Source organism: Fulmarus glacialis, unplaced genomic scaffold, assembly GCF_000690835.1.
Source record: "Fulmarus glacialis isolate BGI_N327 unplaced genomic scaffold, ASM69083v1 scaffold2843, whole genome shotgun sequence".
NCBI lineage: Eukaryota > Metazoa > Chordata > Aves > Procellariiformes > Procellariidae > Fulmarus > Fulmarus glacialis.
Window position 1 is genome coordinate 13730 of NW_009204670.1, and position 16756 is coordinate 30485.

A 16756-nucleotide genomic window follows, 5' to 3' on the forward strand; every position below is an offset into this window, starting at 1 on the left:
TTTGAACAGAGGTTAGTTGTATTGTAGTTGCAACTGTGTTTTTTTGCCTCCTACGTGTTAGTATAAAAGTAGTTTCCCTTCTTCTAACTCTTCCTTAATACAGTTTGAACTTGGAATCACATTTTTCTTTCTCTACCGTTACTGTACAAAAGGTCTATGCAATTAGGATAAACTTACTATAAATGGATATGTAAGAATCAAAGTTGAAAATTGCTCTCACCTGCTCTATTGCTTGTACGTGTGGAAACTGTTTATAATAATGAAATTAGGTAATGTTTTTAGATTTACTGTATTCTGGAATAATCTTCACTTGTACAGATCACAAGACAAGTCTCTTTTGGCTTGGGTGCTTAGGAGTTTTAATGCTTTCGAGGACCTTTTACTTATAGCTTGATTTCTCCCGCCTCTTTCCTCCTCCCACCACCTACTTCTAGCCCTCTACTATTGGATCCATGGCTTTAACTGAAGGAGCGCTATGTCAGCATGATCTCATCAGGGTAGTTTACAGTGATCTTCATCCTCAAAGAGAAACCTTCACAGCACAGAACCGGTAGGTGGATGTATTCTAACATTAGAGGTGCTTCACTAGGCAGACAAGAAGTCCTTAAACATTAAGACCAAATATATTATGTGTTCAGTCCTTTCTGAACATTAAGTGCTTGAAAATAAATCTAGAGAACAATCTTTTTAATCTTAAGGTATAGTATTTTTGTTGTTTGTTCCAACTTTGTGTGCTCTTCTACTAGTTAATTTAGAAGAGAGTAACTTTTCTGTCATTTCTGTGCCCGTCAGGAATATCTTTGGGTTTATGTCTGTCAACTCAAATTTTCCTGGAAGTGTAACAAAATTCAGCTTTGGATATCAGGCTGTGACTGTTTTTTACACAGGAAAAGAGGAATGGAGCTGAGTGGATAGGCAGAACTAGGGATGAGAGAAATTGCCCTGCTGTTACAGTGACTGCCAGCTTTACCTGTGTCTAAAGCCAGCTCTGGGAAAACTGATAAAATAATTTTGAATGCATTGCAGACTTGTCCTGTTCTATAACTTTGTCCAAATATTATGCTATATGCCATTTCCTCCATAGTTCCTGCATATGCTAATGGTTTTCAGTCGTAATAATTTTAAGTGTTTAATACTGAACCTTTAATAGCCTGTTTCAAGTTAGTGAATTATAATGAAAGGGGACTTCAGGATTTGTGTGTTTACTTCTGACACTTTTTCCTGTGGGGTATTTTTTGAGACTGAGTTGTAGAATTCTTGTGTAAAATTCTGATGAAGTATTAAGAATTTAAACCATGCAAGGTTTTGCTCTTGTCTCTCTTCAGGTTTGAGGTGCTGAGCTTTCTTATGCTGTGCTACAATTCTGCTATTGTCTATATGCCTGCCTCTTCTTACCAGTCACTTTGTAGGATGGGTTCCAGGTGAGACACTTGCCTTTGAAATAGTCTTGCAGGGTGCATCTAGACTTCTAAGTATTCATCCAGCAAAAAAAGAATGAATTTACTTGTTGTGTTTAATAACTTAAAATATGTAACTCTTGCTCAGTCCTGCAACTTAATTGGAAATTTGAAACTGTGCTTATATACAGATAAAACACAAGGATTGTCTTACTACTGCATGGGCTTTCATTCTAGTTATGTAACTTTCTGTTATTTGGAAAGAAAAAAAAGCAATTTTGGGGGGAAAATTAGTTGAAGCTACTCAGACTGATTTGCATTTTTTGGATTTACATATCTTTCAGACATTTTTCAGTATAGTCAGCTTAAAAATCCTGTGAGGAATACCACCAGTTTCGTCTACTTCCAAATATTAATGTCTTGCTTCTGAGGATGGTTTATATGAAGTGCTTGCACAATGTTCTGGGTTTTAGTGGTTTGTTTGGGTTTTTCTTTGGTGTTTTTGTTGGTTTTGTTTTTTTTTTTTTCCTTTTTTCCTTCCTTTTTTTCCCTGATAATAGCATCCCATTTTCTGGAGAATTCACTACTGTGATTTCTCAAACTCTTATACATGCCCTTTATATAACCTTCTACTTGAATAGTCTTAGAAGCATCTGGTTGGCAAAGATCCCTGCTTTTTGTTCTGAAAAATCTCAAGTATATCTGATATTCCCATATGCCTGTTTTTACCAGCATTTTTGTCTAAAATGAGATAAATTCTGTCTCCTGCTACCCCCAAACAGAGGACCCTCTTTAAATGTTTTTTTATTCAGCACAGTACTGCCATGGAAGAAAAGCATTACATGCAATTCAGTTCTGTAGCAAAGAAGGATCAGACTAGCTTCCAACAACATATATTCTGCAGTAACACACACATGCAGTTGAGATTATATCCCGTGATTTCTGATGGGAATGGGTTAATTCTTGGTATGCTTCCATCATCTTCACTTGAGTTGTGGCTATGCTAAATTTGTCAAATATGTTGAATTTTCCTGCATTTGAAAATTAGATCTGTTCTTTGGGTAGAGAAGAGAGACGACATTTTATAGGTTAGGGATTTTTTTGTTGTTTTTGAAACAGTACAGCAGTTATTATGTATTAGTGGCCACATGTTGCTTCCATGATGAAGATTCAGATATTAAATTATGAATAAATTACTCTTTTTTTTATGGAGACTCAATGCAGTGCAGTATATGGGAAGGCAGGCCCTTTTTCAAGGGTCAGAAGTTGTTGGTTTTTTGTTTTTTTTTTTTTTTTTTTTTTTTTGAAGGGGCTGAAGAGCAATTCTCAAGAATACCGTATCATGTTATCCAACTTTAGGTAGAAGGTGATTGCATGCTGTCATCATACATTAGATGGGAGATGACTTATTTCTCTTCTATGCCACTGAAATGTTTCCTTTAAAGAAAGTTGGTTTCGGTTACTGAATTTTGGGGAGAGTCTCCTAGTCGGTGGCTGGCAGTAGAGAACATGCCACCCTCATTCTTGAGAAGTTGGTTATGATTTGAAGAAAACAGATGGAGTTAAATGGCTGTATGGGAATAACACTGGATTATCAGCAAGACATATCCCAAGGTGCTGTTATAAAACCACTTTAATGGTTGGGAGAGCAAAATAAGAATGTTCTATGTTGTGTATTTATATTTTGAAAAATAAATTTTGAAAAGAAACTAAAATCTCTGTGATGTAAAGACGTTCGTAGTCTTCGTGGGGTTAACATTTTGTTACAATGGTGTGTTTTTTCAGGCTGTGTGTAAGTGGATTTCCACGGCAGCATGAGAAACGCTGGAAAGAACACTGTGGTAGAGTGGTGTTAGACCCTGACTTCATGGTGCAGCTGCTCACAGGTGTCTATTACGCCATGTAAGTGGGTGGGTTTTTTGTATAAAGAGAAATGTCTGGTTTTACATAAATTAAAATACAAATGCTAGTCATTTTATGATTGAAAAAATAGTTAAACTCATAACACAAGTTTATAACTTGATTAGTGTATTTCCTATTACTTGCTCACTCAGCCATAATAATTTGAAAATATCTTTGTCAGCATTGAGTTAGGTGATGAAGGGCCAGCAGTAGGTGCTAAAGAGAGTTAGGCTTCTGGCTTCATCTTTTCCCAAGTTTCCACTACCGCCAGATAGCTTCTGTTCATAGGAATAATGAACTTGGATGCCAAGATAACCTGATGAAATGCAGACCTCTTGAATGTCAGTAGCTTCTGAGGTAGCAAAAATCCATTTCTGATGAAAATTCAGTTCTGCTAAGTAGTGTTAACCTTTACATCTTGACCCCATTTTTTTATTGTTTAAGTTTGTCCTGATTATGGCATCAACTTTGTCTTGCTTGAAGGTGACGGGGAGCAGCTTTTTTGTTATACCAACCAGATTAATAATAAAACTCTTTGTCTATACTTTTAAAAGAAGTGAAGGGGCTGGGGTGTACATGCAGTTGATGAACTTTCTACATAAGCAAAGAAGTGAAGAGCTGGATTTGAGCAGAAAAAAGACAAGATTGAGTTCGTAAGATACGAAAGATAAGTATCTTTCTTTACTTTTTAGATATAATGGTCAGTGGGATCTTGGCCAGGAGGTATTGGAGGACATAATTTACAGAGCACAGCTTGAACTCTACTCACAGCCTCTGCTGGTAAGAAACAATCCATTGCAATTTATGGACTTGCTTAAGAGGAATATGGATGTGTTTCTGAAGTGGGCTGGTAGTGAAAGCATTTGTGGCCAGGTACTGCGCTCCCAAATGCAAGTGGTTGTTAACAGCTGGTGTTTGCAACATAGCTATTTATACCATGCTTTTTCTGCTTGAGTATTAAGCTAGGGTGTTGGGATCTCCTCGGACTCATTGATGCTGAAAGCTAGGGTTTTCTAAGATATTAAAGTTGGATCAAAATGTTTATGTTGTTTTGGCATAAGCTACCAATGAGTGATTCAAAGAAGCTTAACCAAATGGTTATATGTCATAAGACATTGGTTGCAAAAAAGGTGTTTTCTTTGCTTCTAGACCTTCAGTGGGGCTTAGAATATGCTGTGCGGTTTAACTGATAACACAGTAGAAAAAGCAGCAACAGGATAGAGCTGAAAATGAAAAGGAGCTTCATCTCCAGAGTCAATGTCAGATTTTGATTGATCGAAGTCATGCAGGTCTTAATCTTTACCTTATTTAGAGGACAGCAATAGAATGGAGTTCTTCTGATTGTTTGGCTTTTTCAGTTTCTACTCTACTTACTGTTCTGATCATAAAAAGAGAGAAATGAAATGGGGAAAGTGGTGAAACTGTGCTGGATGCAGGTGGATGTGATTGGGGAGGATGAGGAGGTTAACAAAGAGAAAGGAGGAATGGAAGGATTTTATTTTTTGTCAGATGTAGGAATGAGGATCAACATAAGAGGGAAGATTAAGGAGAATAAAGTAAATAAACTATTGTCTCACTTTCTGCATCAGAATTATGGCTAGAAGCCTTTAGTGCTCCTCTGAACTAACAGCAGTAAAATTTCACTGCTTTTTACATAACTGAGAAAGGAGTCGATTGGGAAAAATCTTTTTATGTGGCAATCTGAGATCCCTCGCTTCAGCAATAAATTACATAAAATTATTCTCTTGATGAATTAATATTGGCTGTAAAATTTATCTACAGGCTTTCTGACACTTCTGCATTTTAAATGCTTGGTATCCATTGAATTATTATAATAGTTGGTTCCTTCTGGAAATGACTCATCGCTCCATCAGATTGAAAGTTTTAAATTAAATATTGAACCTGCTGAATTGGGCCGCCCTATCAAACTACTACATTTAAAAGGTGTGTGTAGGAGAATCTGGAACTTAATTCAATTGATGATATGACAATTTTCAGTCCTAATTGTTCATTTTTAATCAGTTTGGCCTTAGAGATTACTTCTGATTGTAAGAATCTTCTAGAATGTCTTTGTTTTTTTCCAAAGCTACTTTTGCCTTTCCATCCCATTGTCTGGTGTTGGTGACATCATGACATCATCAATTTTTCCCCCTTCCCCAGTTGTGAGGTTTTTCATGCATATGCGTGCAGGCACATCTTTGGTGTTTTCTTCTGGATTCTGTGATCATTGCCTTGCTTCCTATGTTGTTTTGCTGCAACTTTTAAAAAGCAGCTTTAAGAAATTGTCAGTTTTATAAAAAAATGACCTGCATGTCCTTGGCCTCATGCTATATATTCAAGCGATTTGACTTTTTCAAAGTTTGGAGTCCTTTCACCTCATTGCGTTCTCAGGAGATGTGTATAATTTAGCAGCATTATAAAATTTTGTATTTTAAACTTAAAACTACTGGCACCAGGTAAATTATTGTCTATGCAGCATCCCAGATAAGTTTCAAGTTCAGCCTCTGCCTAGGATTTCCTAACAGCAGCAAATGCTTTGAAGTCCATTTAATATTCAGGCAAGCCTTTACGCTAGGATTATTTGATATTATTTAATATAATTTGATATTTTAATTAGATATCTGTACTCAAGCTATTTGTATTATTATGGGAATACCATCAGTCATCATTACAATGAGAAACGTCATGGTCCCTGAGTTTGGGTATGTCTCTTGGAGAAACATTTTTGACAATATAGTAGATCCATGCTCTTACTTAAATAGGTTTATATCGCCTGTGGACTTTAAAAAAAAAAAAAAAAGGCTGAAATAGCAGCATCAGATAGCTATGAAGTATCTGTGATGTAGAAGCGGTTGTCTTTCACTGTTACCCAGGGACTGTCCTGGAAACGGCAGAAGTAATGCAAGGAAAAGGCTTTTTCTGGGAAAAGTATCTCTGTTAACAGACACTGGGTATTGGTTTCATAGTCATGAAAACTGGGAGTTTCTAACAGAGAGAAACTAATCAACAAGGCTCAATATTACTACCAAGCCAGCGTTGACCTGGGGAGTAGCTCAGTTCCAGTCAGTCAGTCTCTTCCTCTGAAGACAAGAGTTCTGCGCTTGTTTCAGACGGAAATCTCTGTCTTCAGTGCAGAGACGCACAGGCTTTCTTAGCCTGGTACACAAGAAGCGTGGATCAGCAAGTACCTATTGTGACAGCACCTTTATCTAGTGTATTTTATTGATGTACTTACTGCTTTTTTGGATGTTCTTTTTGTTAGAGCTCCTTTCTGATAGGCAAAAGTGAATGTCTGGCCTGAAACCAGCCCTGCTTTGTCATCAGTAGTTGCAGACTTGGCTTGCTGAGTCTGAATTGTGCTGTTTGTTTGTTTTCCTGCCTTTCAGTGCTGGATTAGATGTAGTGAGCAAGTTTTTTTGCATCCCGAAGGATCACAGTTTTGGATTTTTTTCTGTCAGGGAAGGGCTGTGACTCATTCAAACTGGTTGGTTAGGTTGTTTCAAAGTTTTCCTGTTACATTGATTTTTATCTCCATATGGTTCTCCTCAGTCCCCAGAAGTACAATTTGTTTGCTGTTATAAAGGACCAGCTGTTAACAGGTTCAACAAGCAGAAGAGCTCTGTCACTTTTCTGGTCCTGTTGCAGAAGCTTTCTGCTACTAATTTTTAGATTTTAATCTTGTATACTGAGAAGGGTAGCTATTCAAAAGAGGGTGCAACTCTAGTGAGTAGAAGATGGGAAGGCAAACCATTGTATACTGTTGAACTTGATCTGCTTTGGTTCAGTACAGTAGAAATTAGTTTCTGAAGTCTTTAATGTCATCAAGGATGGGGTGAATGCAGTTTGTACCATTTCGAGAGGATGGCATGGAAAAAGGCCTTTGTGTGAATTGGAGAGCAGTTCACAAATAAGTATTGAGGCTGAGAGAATTGGCTAGCAAAGGGCAAATCAGTGTTCGACAAGTGGAAGGCAGAATGATAAGGAGCATTTCTGTGATGGTGCCAATAATCTTTTGTGCTGGTTAGAAGTCAGACAGGAAGGCAGTGGAGATGATGTTTAATGGGAAGTTACAGGATCACAACAGCAGCAGGAGATCAGGATCAGCTGTATGGCAACCATTCCAGCCCCCCAGCAAGTGAAAAGTCTTTGATTTAGTTAAATATCCTGTGATCTGTGGCTTTACTGTTTGAAACAGTTTCATTTCTTCTCATGATTGCTGGATGGTTTGCCTGTTACAACTTGTAGGAAAGTCACTTTTACTTTATTAAAATGGGAGTAAACACCTTTAATTCATGGAGCTTTTATGGCATGCCATATGCATTTATATAGTCGTCTTATCAAAGGTTATCAGAGATGTTCACAAGACAAATAATACAAAGTTCTGCCAATAGGGTCTGTTCCAGTGGTTTAGTAGATTTCTTGTAGTTTGTGTTTTTGCGAATGCTAACGAAAGATGACTTAAATTAGTTAAGCAGATTTGGTATGTGTGGGCTTTGGGAGTTCAAGGAATTTGTTGGATGTCCCTTACATTTCCAAGGCCTCTGGCAACCTCAGAATGTCAAAACATTGATGAGGTTTAAAAGTGCATTAGTTCTGTCACTAGGTTGAGGGGAACATATGAAAATGTTGCTTACAGCATGAAACTAGGAAATGCTTGATTGTAGTAATGTGCATGTGCTAAACAGTTGATACTACTCCATCAGCTAGCCACAAGTCTTTATACAATAAACAAAATGCTTGTTCTTAGAAGAAGGACATGGTCTAAAAGGAAGAAAAATGTATGTATGCATTGTCAGAAAAGTGGAGTATCTTGCAAAAAAATGCATGTTCTAAAGCAGATCTGTATTTCATTTGAGTGGACAGAAGTCAACCTTATCGTTTTATCTGTGTCTTAAAATAGGGTCTATGTGCCTTTGCCTTGAGATAACAAATAGACTACATGTATTTAAGACATGCAGATCACATGTATTTAAATAAATGTGCTTCTCTTGCCATATAGTGAACTCTGTTCTCTCAAGTTGCATAATCAAATTTTTTTGTGATACAAGAGAAAATCCATTAGGAGGCAACATAAAGTTGCTTTTCATAATGCTCCTTGTAAACTGTAGTGGAGAGAATAGCCTGCCCAAATTATGGTGGGAACTGTTGCTAAGTAGGATTTTGTAGAGATTAGCAAGTTACGTTTTCCATAGTTGCTTTATTTTAAGTCTAGATGTCTGGAAACTGGTCCTGTCTCCCCCATGCACAAGGCTGTACACTGTTTGCATTGGCTTGGCCTGTGCCTTAGTTTTATGACATTCTTGTCATAGAACATAAATGGTATTTTCCTTGTCACTTTACAGTCTTTTTTGGATGGAGACCTTCCTGTGTAGGTTGTTACCTCTGTCAGTAGAGTGGCAAACGTGGAACGAAATAAATTACCTCAAAAAACTGGAGAAAATTCAGCTGTATTTTTGGGAATAGGTTTGCGATGAGCTTTTCAACGTAGTTATCAACTGTGAATCTTGGGGATGGGGCCATCCATCTGGATGGGATCTGACATAATTAACAATTCTTGGTTGTCTCCCTTTCTGTATCCGGCAAGAGATCTAATATTGCTATTAGTGCAATCAAGGACAGCAGTAGTACAGCATTTTACTTTTATCTTAGGTTGCAAATGCCATGAAGAACTCACTGCCCTTTGATGCTCCCGATGCATCGCAAGAAGGCCAGAAGGTACTGAAAGTAGAAGTTACTCCAACAGTGCCGAGGATTTCTCGGACTGCTATTACAACAGCTTCTATCCGTCGTCATCGCTGGAGGAGAGAAGGTGAGCTTTCTCTGCCAAGAGCAAGTACTGTAGTGTACTGTATTCATCATCATCACTGTAATCTGGCTTCTGAGTTTGAATGTTTGCAGAGCAGTTGGTTGGGTTTTTTTGTTTGTTTGTTTGTTTTTGAAAAGTGATACTCCATAACAATATGTAGTATTTTACATCTTCAGAGCACTGCATGAACATGAACATTTGAGATGTTTGTTTTGTTTTTGATTTGGTGATAACCCATGAGGTAGGTGAGAAAAAGGAGAAGCTGGAAAATGTTCAATAAGACTTCTTTTTTTCTCCATGTAACACAGCATAAAATTGTAGGGGTCAAGTTTGGCTTAGAATTTGAGTTCTTTCTTTAATCCACACTAAAACTCAACTGCCCCCATCACAAATAGCTCAGGGAATGAATGGTATTATCCACACCTTTTAGGGTTCCAGCTACCTAAAGCTACTGAAGGCAGTGGGAGAGGGAAAAACGGAACATCACACTCCTACCATCATATGGCCCAATTTAGAGAGGGGCCATGTCGTAAAATAGCTTTGGATAGCTTAGAATTCATCTTATTTTTCCTCAGTGAGTACTTATGTTGTATGGAAGTGTGCTTGACTGTATGAAGAAAAAGAAAAAAAATGTAGTAATATTTACCTTGATATGATGACATCTTCAGTAGGTGTAGCAAAAAGTTTGCTTTGAAATCACTTTGCATACTTATAAAGCTTTGTTGCTGCATGTATAAAACATTGTTTAAAAAAAGCTGCATAAATGGCAGGAGGTAAAAAGAATAACCTAAAAATAAACTGAGGGTAAAAAAAGTCTGAAAACAAGGATTACGTATTTTCCTGTGGTACTCTTCCCCCCCACCCCTGTATCATGTGCAAAAGGATTTGATGACCTCTGGTCTTCAGCTGAATCAGGATGTCCAGGACAACAAGATGATGTCTTCAGGACAAGATGTTTTCAGGACTCTGGGTCATGTTTGTCTTCACTGTAGTTGCCATTATATTCATTTGCTAGTCTCCGGTCTACAATATAGCCCACCTGTCCCTTTCTGTGGATGTTCTCACAACTTTTAACTAAGCATGGGTAGTGTTTTGTGTTTGTTCCATGTCCGCATAAATCTTCTATTTTCCCTGACTGGGTTGGAATGCCAAGAAAGGAATAGAAAAGCACTAAAATGTTATATGTTGAATCCCAGATGGCTTTGACTTCTCAAACGAGGCTGACTCAAGCATACCTGGCTCACCGATCCAACACGGCTCCACAGACCTAGGGATCAAACGTGAGCAAGAGGGGGAGGTGCTGATGCGCAGGACCCCTGAGCATGGCTTCCCGGAGCCCACCTTGGCAGCAGCCACAACAGAGGGTAGGACAGAGATGAGGAGGCAGAAGTCAGTGAGGCAGTTGCTGGAGGAGGATCCTGGCTCCCTATCCCCAAGCAGAACTTCTTTCCATTCTAGTGTGTGTTTCCGCTATCCCAGGGTGTATTAGCTTCTCTTTGCAATACACGCATCCCCTATATACCTAACATCAGGTCAGGTATCACCTTTTATTATCATGTGGGCTGGCCTGGGGCTTGCATCTGTGTGGTGAAAGACTGCTTGGCATGGCAAAAAAAAAAAAAACAAAAACCACGGGTAATAGCCAAGAGGTTTGGGATTGCTTGGAAACCTATTACTGAGCATGTTTAATCTAATATTCAGAAGGAAAAAATGCACCAGATGAACATGAATCTAGGCCTGCAAAGTAGACAGTATAGAGTATAAATGGATTTGGCTACAACTTCGTTACAATAGCGTCTTGTTAGTCTGCCGTTTTTAAATTTCCAAGAACGAAGTTTCTTGTTCCTGTTGAAGATCAAGCCTATCTAAGACAGATATACCACTGCTGATGTTTTTATTTGCCAGTCATCCTTTAATTGAAAATTCATACATGTGCAACTCGTTTACATGAATGAGCTGGCTGCTCTAAAGACAAGTACCAAAAAAGTGCGTGTTTTCAAGAAAAAATCAGGTTGTCATTGCTTTCTTTCTCAGTCATGCTGTCCACACAAATGCTGTAGGACTTCGTAACTCTGCATCCAAGAATAGCAGATAGAGTAGCTAGTAGAAATTTATTTTGCTTAAGTTCATGTGTTAATCTTCTCATCTTTACTCCATAAAAGATGTGGTTTTGAGTACTGAATTCGAATCATGATTTCTTCTCAGAGATGAGAATTAATTTCTTGTAAATTTAGCTAAACATATTTTCAAGTGTTCTCCTATCTTAAGTCTTCTTTTCTATCTGAACATTCCTTTGGTATTTCCAGCCTCTATAAGCAGATCAGTTGATCATAAATGAGATTTATTTGCACATTTGGATATGAGCTACATAGGTTTCAGATTTGTTCTTCTGGAAGTAATAATCTGGAGAATTTGGAGATTTAATGTAATGTTACCACAGAATCCTTATCCTTAATCAGAGTTGCTATCAAACAATAATTAAGACATCACGCTTCTCTAGAAGATAGTCGCATAAAAATGTTTATGCGGGTTTATAATCTACTCCTTGGTGCATAGTGAGTTTGAGCATGCTCAGTAAATGAGTCCTGTCTTCTCCTAAATTCACTTGTTCAGTTGGTCTTCCTCCATTTTCCTAAACTTTGCATGTGCATGACCTAAAGGATATGGAGAAGTCCTCAGCAGCAGAGAACCTTCTGGGAAAGACAGGAGGTGGGAAAGAAGTTGATAAAGATGTGGCCTTCTAGTCTTAATTTGTTTTAAGACATCTATATGACTTGGCATGTTCTTGGATAAGGTATCATTCCACATGCTTTACTTCAATAGAAGTGGGTTGAATACCCTTAACTTCTGTAACATTAGCAATGTATAATTACATGTTTGGGCGAACTGAATTCTGCCAGTTGATAGCATCTGGGAGAAGGCCAAGGAATGGAGTTTGGCTTGATTATCAGTATAGAATTATGTGTGTATATGTAGTGGTCTATTATTTTACTGATGCTGATTTCACAGAAAGTTTCGGCTCGCAAATTCCCTCTCATAAATATAATTTTGATATCAAGCAATATAATGAGAGACTGATAATTTCTAGTGGCTTTTCAACCTTCAGGTATGGGAAGGATAAACAGAATAAAAGTCACTTTAAAAAGCTGTATAAAACCTCTCCTTCAGATCAGTGTTTTGACTCAGTAAGTAGGACAGGGCAGAAGATTTCAAGAATGACTCAGTGATGCCTTACAAGGTATTCCGCTTCTGGGTGGTAGCAGCTGTGGTTATGTGCCCTATTTTGGGTCAGTGGAGAATGCTGTATCTACATCTACAGGATTAATTATGTGCAGACATAAATAATGAATTCTTTGGGGACAGACTTACTCTGATAAGGAACAGTGAGAGTCCTGAATACACACTGTAGTGCAATTGATAAGATTTCTGTCAGGTTGCACTGCCTCTTTCTCTTCTGGCCTTACAGTAGAAGAGTGCTTGGGAGGATTAGGTTTTTAGGTTTTGTTTTCTTTTGTAATTGTCCTATTGGTCTGTTGGGGGGGGGGGAAAAAAAGACTGCTTTATGACTTCATCCTGTTTTTCCCCCCCAAACAGAGTATGTAAGGACTTAAACATTTTTTGATTGTTTCTGAAGGCAGTTTTTAGAGGAAAAATGACATGTGTTGAGAAAAGAATGTGTGTTTGCCGAATTACTTCAATCCCACTGAGAACTTCTGTAGGTATATGGATCTGACTAGACAGAAATTCTCTTGCATGTTGTCTTCTCTATCTTCTTCATTTTTGAGCGCTGCTGAGCTGCTTGGGCCTCTGTATAGTTGCAGCATCCAAAAGCTTGCAACACCCCCTCTCAGTCTTGTCTTTAAATTCTGTGGATAAAATGCCACTTTTTCAGTGTGAATCATGTGCTTCACTGTCCCTGAATAGGAATGTCTGTTCTAGCATCCTGTTATTCAGCAATGTTTTAACGTAAACTTTGAAGACGACTAATGTAATAATAAAAAGCTTAGCAGTATTGTCTGGAGATAACCTTCTTGCAAGTTACACATCTTTCGTTTGAATAAGAAGGGCTTGAGAGGGGACTTCACCTGCTGCTATTGCTGCTTGTAACCAAACACGCTTTCATCCAGCTTTGCATGATTATATAAAGAAACAAAAATGTTGGTTTATTGAAAAAGTGCTCTTGCTTTCAGTATGTTCCAGTTACGTCATATTTTTATTAGCATTTTTGATTATGTGTGGGAAGGTTGTAGGGGGAGGGAATGGAGATGTGGTGGATTGTGAATAAAATATATCACTGTCTAATGTAAGAAAATACACTTATGTCTCAATGAGAAGATGAAGGCCTAGTTTGGCCAAACGGGCTGGGCAGGAGGGGGAGAAAGTATACGTATTTTAAATATGGTTACAGGAAGTTAAAGCAAGTAACACACCCTTCATTTTAGTAATAGCTCTTGAAACCTAAGCAGCTTCTTTTTCTAAGGCTAAAGGTTTTACCAAGGAAGGAAGACTGCAGTAATATGAACTATATTACCTTTCTGCTTCTGGGAAGCTAATGAGTCAAATAGAACTACATAAAACTACAGAATAATCTCATATTGCATTGCTCTGAGAGAGGCCTGAGAATGGTCTGATTTGGAGATGGCTAAACATCTTTTGTAAGCTGATACACAGTAATGGTAATACCAAGGCAAAGTTTCCTGAGGAGGAGGAGGAGAAGTAAGTTTAAAACAGAACAATAAAACTTTACCTCCCTGTAAAGTTTTCTTTTTGCGTTACACTTCAGAAATGTAAAGTTGGATCAGCCTGTATTTCTGCTACACAGAGGCGGCAACAACACTGAAAGCTTTGTGTCTGTTCTGCTTGCCATAATGCAAAATGTTCCTTAGTGCTCTTCTAATGATCAGCATGACAGGATGAGCTTCCACTCAAATGTTAGAATCTCTTAGATCCTTGCCACCACTTTTTCCCCATTCCACAAAAGAGATTTAAACATGTTTGCTTGGTGGCAGGCTGGGTTGAACAAACTGCCAGTAGAGCAGTACAGTGGCTTTAGCTGGGACAGATCCATAGGCTTTGCAGGTTTTTCGCAAATAATCAGGCTCCACAGCTTTTATAAAGAAAAGCAAAATTTTTATAGCCTGAATGTCTCCTGTTTTGCTAACATGATTAAACTTTATGGCTTTTTCCCATTGAAACGAGATATATGGAGCAAAAACTCAAGCTCCATTTTCAGTTTTGAAATTTGAATGCTGTTCAGTTCTCTACTGAAACAATAACTCTTCTTTTGAATACTTGGAGCTTAGAAAAAGGACTGCAATAAGATTTAAAAAAAAAAAAGAAGTCGTCTTTGTGTGCAGCCCTAATCATATTATAGGCCTGAAAACAAGGATTTAAGAAAGAAGTTTGTCAGGCTTTTTTTTTTTTTTCTTTGAGATTCCAGTCAAAAGCACAGCACCTCTTCTACAACATAAAGTGTTTCAGAGGTTAAATTTCTCTTAATACAAGAGTTAGGTTTTTTTCTCTGAAAAATCTAGATGCCGAGATAAAAGCAAATATGGTGGAAGCATCTTGATAGGATTGCTGGAAATGCAGGGAGGATTGAGCTCTGGAGGAGAGAAAACTAGGAATTAGGTTAATCTCCAACAGAAAGTATAGTCACATTGGTTGAAGTGCCAGCTACACACAACAATCTCTGTTGGAGCATTGTGATTGCTGGCCTAGGAAGTAGCCTAATTCTGAAGCTTACCGAGCACTCGCCAGAACTTACTCTGGCTGGAAGAGATCCTGAACATGCTTAGATCTTCCCTCAAAATAAGATAAAAATAGTCTGAAAAGGTTGTTTGTTTTTTTTTTTTAACCACATGTAGGAGGAGAATGTTCTGCAGACAGAACTAAAACAAACTAACCAAATAGGGCCTAATTCTTCTTGTTTATAGACAAAATTCAGGAGATATTCTGACTGATAAAAGCGATGTAGAGGAAAGGCAAATCAAGCTCAGGGAGTACTTATTGTTAGATTCTGTTATTCTGCTAAATATGACAGGAAGATTATTGGCTGAGAATCAGAAATTTTAAAGCAAGTGGAAACCAGGTGGATTAGCAAATGAGATTTGTTTTGACATTCTGTGTGCATCTTCGTCTTCGTGTAACTTGAATGCTTACTGTGTGTTCTGATTGGTTTGGGGTTTTTTTGGTTGTTTCTTGTTTCTTAATAGATTCTGAAGGTGTAAATGGAAGAGAGGAATCTGTGAACCTTAATGATGCTGATGAAGGATTTTCATCAGGAGCTTCCCTCAGCAGCCAGCCAGTTGGGACCAAGCCTCTATCATCTATATCCCAGAAGGGCAGCTTAAGGAAAACAGCAAGTGGGCGTTCTGCTAAGGATAAAGAAACCTCTTCTGCAGCAAAACCCAATGAGAGCCCTCGAGATTCAGTAGCTCGGAAGCAGTACATACACCAATCCACTGAACTTGGCGCAGATATAATTGAGATGACACCTACTAAGAAACACCTCAGCCTGCCTGCTGGGCAGGTGGTGCCAAAAGCCAATAGTTTGAGCCTGATCAGGACAGCCAGTGCTTCCTCCAGTAAATCATTTGACTATGTGAATGGCAGTCAAGCAGGCTCCAGTGTTGGAGCTGGTACAGAGAGCGTTACCAATCTAGCAGCTGGCAACACCAATCGGTTTTCAACTATCAGCCTACAGGAGGACCGACTAGGCCAAGCTGGGGAAGGTAAAGATCTCCTTCCCCCAGGAGCTCCCCTAACCAAGCAGTCTCGATCTCCAAGTTTCAATATGCAGCTCATATCCCAGGTGTAACTTCGACTTCCTTCCTTAGGACTCCCTCTTTCCCCTTAATCCCCAGGCAAGTTCATCCTTAGGCAAAACATGAACCATCATCCTGCAGTGTGAAAATACTGACTGTTGTGATCTTGTTTGATTTGGTTTAGCTATCATACTGTATTACTGAAACAGCAATAATTCTTCCCTGACCTTCATCCTCCCCCCCACCTTGTAAACATGGTTGTGAAGCAGTATATAATGTACTGTATGCCTTTTTCCATGCCTTCCTTTCTCCTTGGGTGATGTGCAATCCATCGTAGGCTGATCAGTCCCATTTCAACACTGTGAGACTGGAGACACCGGCGGAAATGGTGAATGTGATCCCTATGAGATGATGCTTTGGCTTTGTTAAGAAATAGAAACGGGTTTGTTTTCTCGGTCTACAGTACTGCAAAGACTACTGGATCATGACTTTTCTTTCTCAGAACCAGGAGTGCCTCAGAGATTCTAGTGTGACTTTGGACCTCTCTGAGTCTGTGCAATCAGTTCTGGGGAGGGGATTGTCATTGCTGCTCCTGGCTGCCTACAGCACTTTTTTCATTAAAATGAGGGTAGTTTTTTCTTGCCTGCCCCCACTCTCTCATCCCAGAAGCTTTTGATGTTCAGCAACTGAGACATGCATATTAACAAGTTGTTTTCCCTCAGAGTGAGGATTCTAAGTAGATAATGTAGGTTACAATGCACTTCTAATGGCGTTGTAGCCATATGTAATGTTACATGTCTTCCCCTCCAGGACACAGGGTCATTCTGCATATAGACTAAAATTTAGACAACACCATGCTGTTAAAGCAATTTGGTTTGTAAGTG

General features: G+C 38.6%; 1 protein-coding gene across 1 annotated transcript in view; it reads left to right on the forward strand.

Annotated features, from left to right (window-relative positions):
• Positions 1-16516, forward strand: part of FAM126B (family with sequence similarity 126, member B) — a 28436-nt gene extending 11920 nt beyond the window's left edge. The window contains exons 6-11 of the mRNA XM_009575060.1: positions 435-550; positions 1326-1421; positions 3183-3299; positions 3992-4079; positions 8949-9108; positions 15321-16516. Of these exons, the coding sequence (XP_009573355.1) occupies positions 435-550; positions 1326-1421; positions 3183-3299; positions 3992-4079; positions 8949-9108; positions 15321-15925 (1182 nt within the window). The 3' untranslated portion in view covers positions 15926-16516. The remainder of the gene's footprint in view (positions 1-434; positions 551-1325; positions 1422-3182; positions 3300-3991; positions 4080-8948; positions 9109-15320) is intronic.
• The last annotated feature ends 240 nt before the right edge of the window (positions 16517-16756 follow it).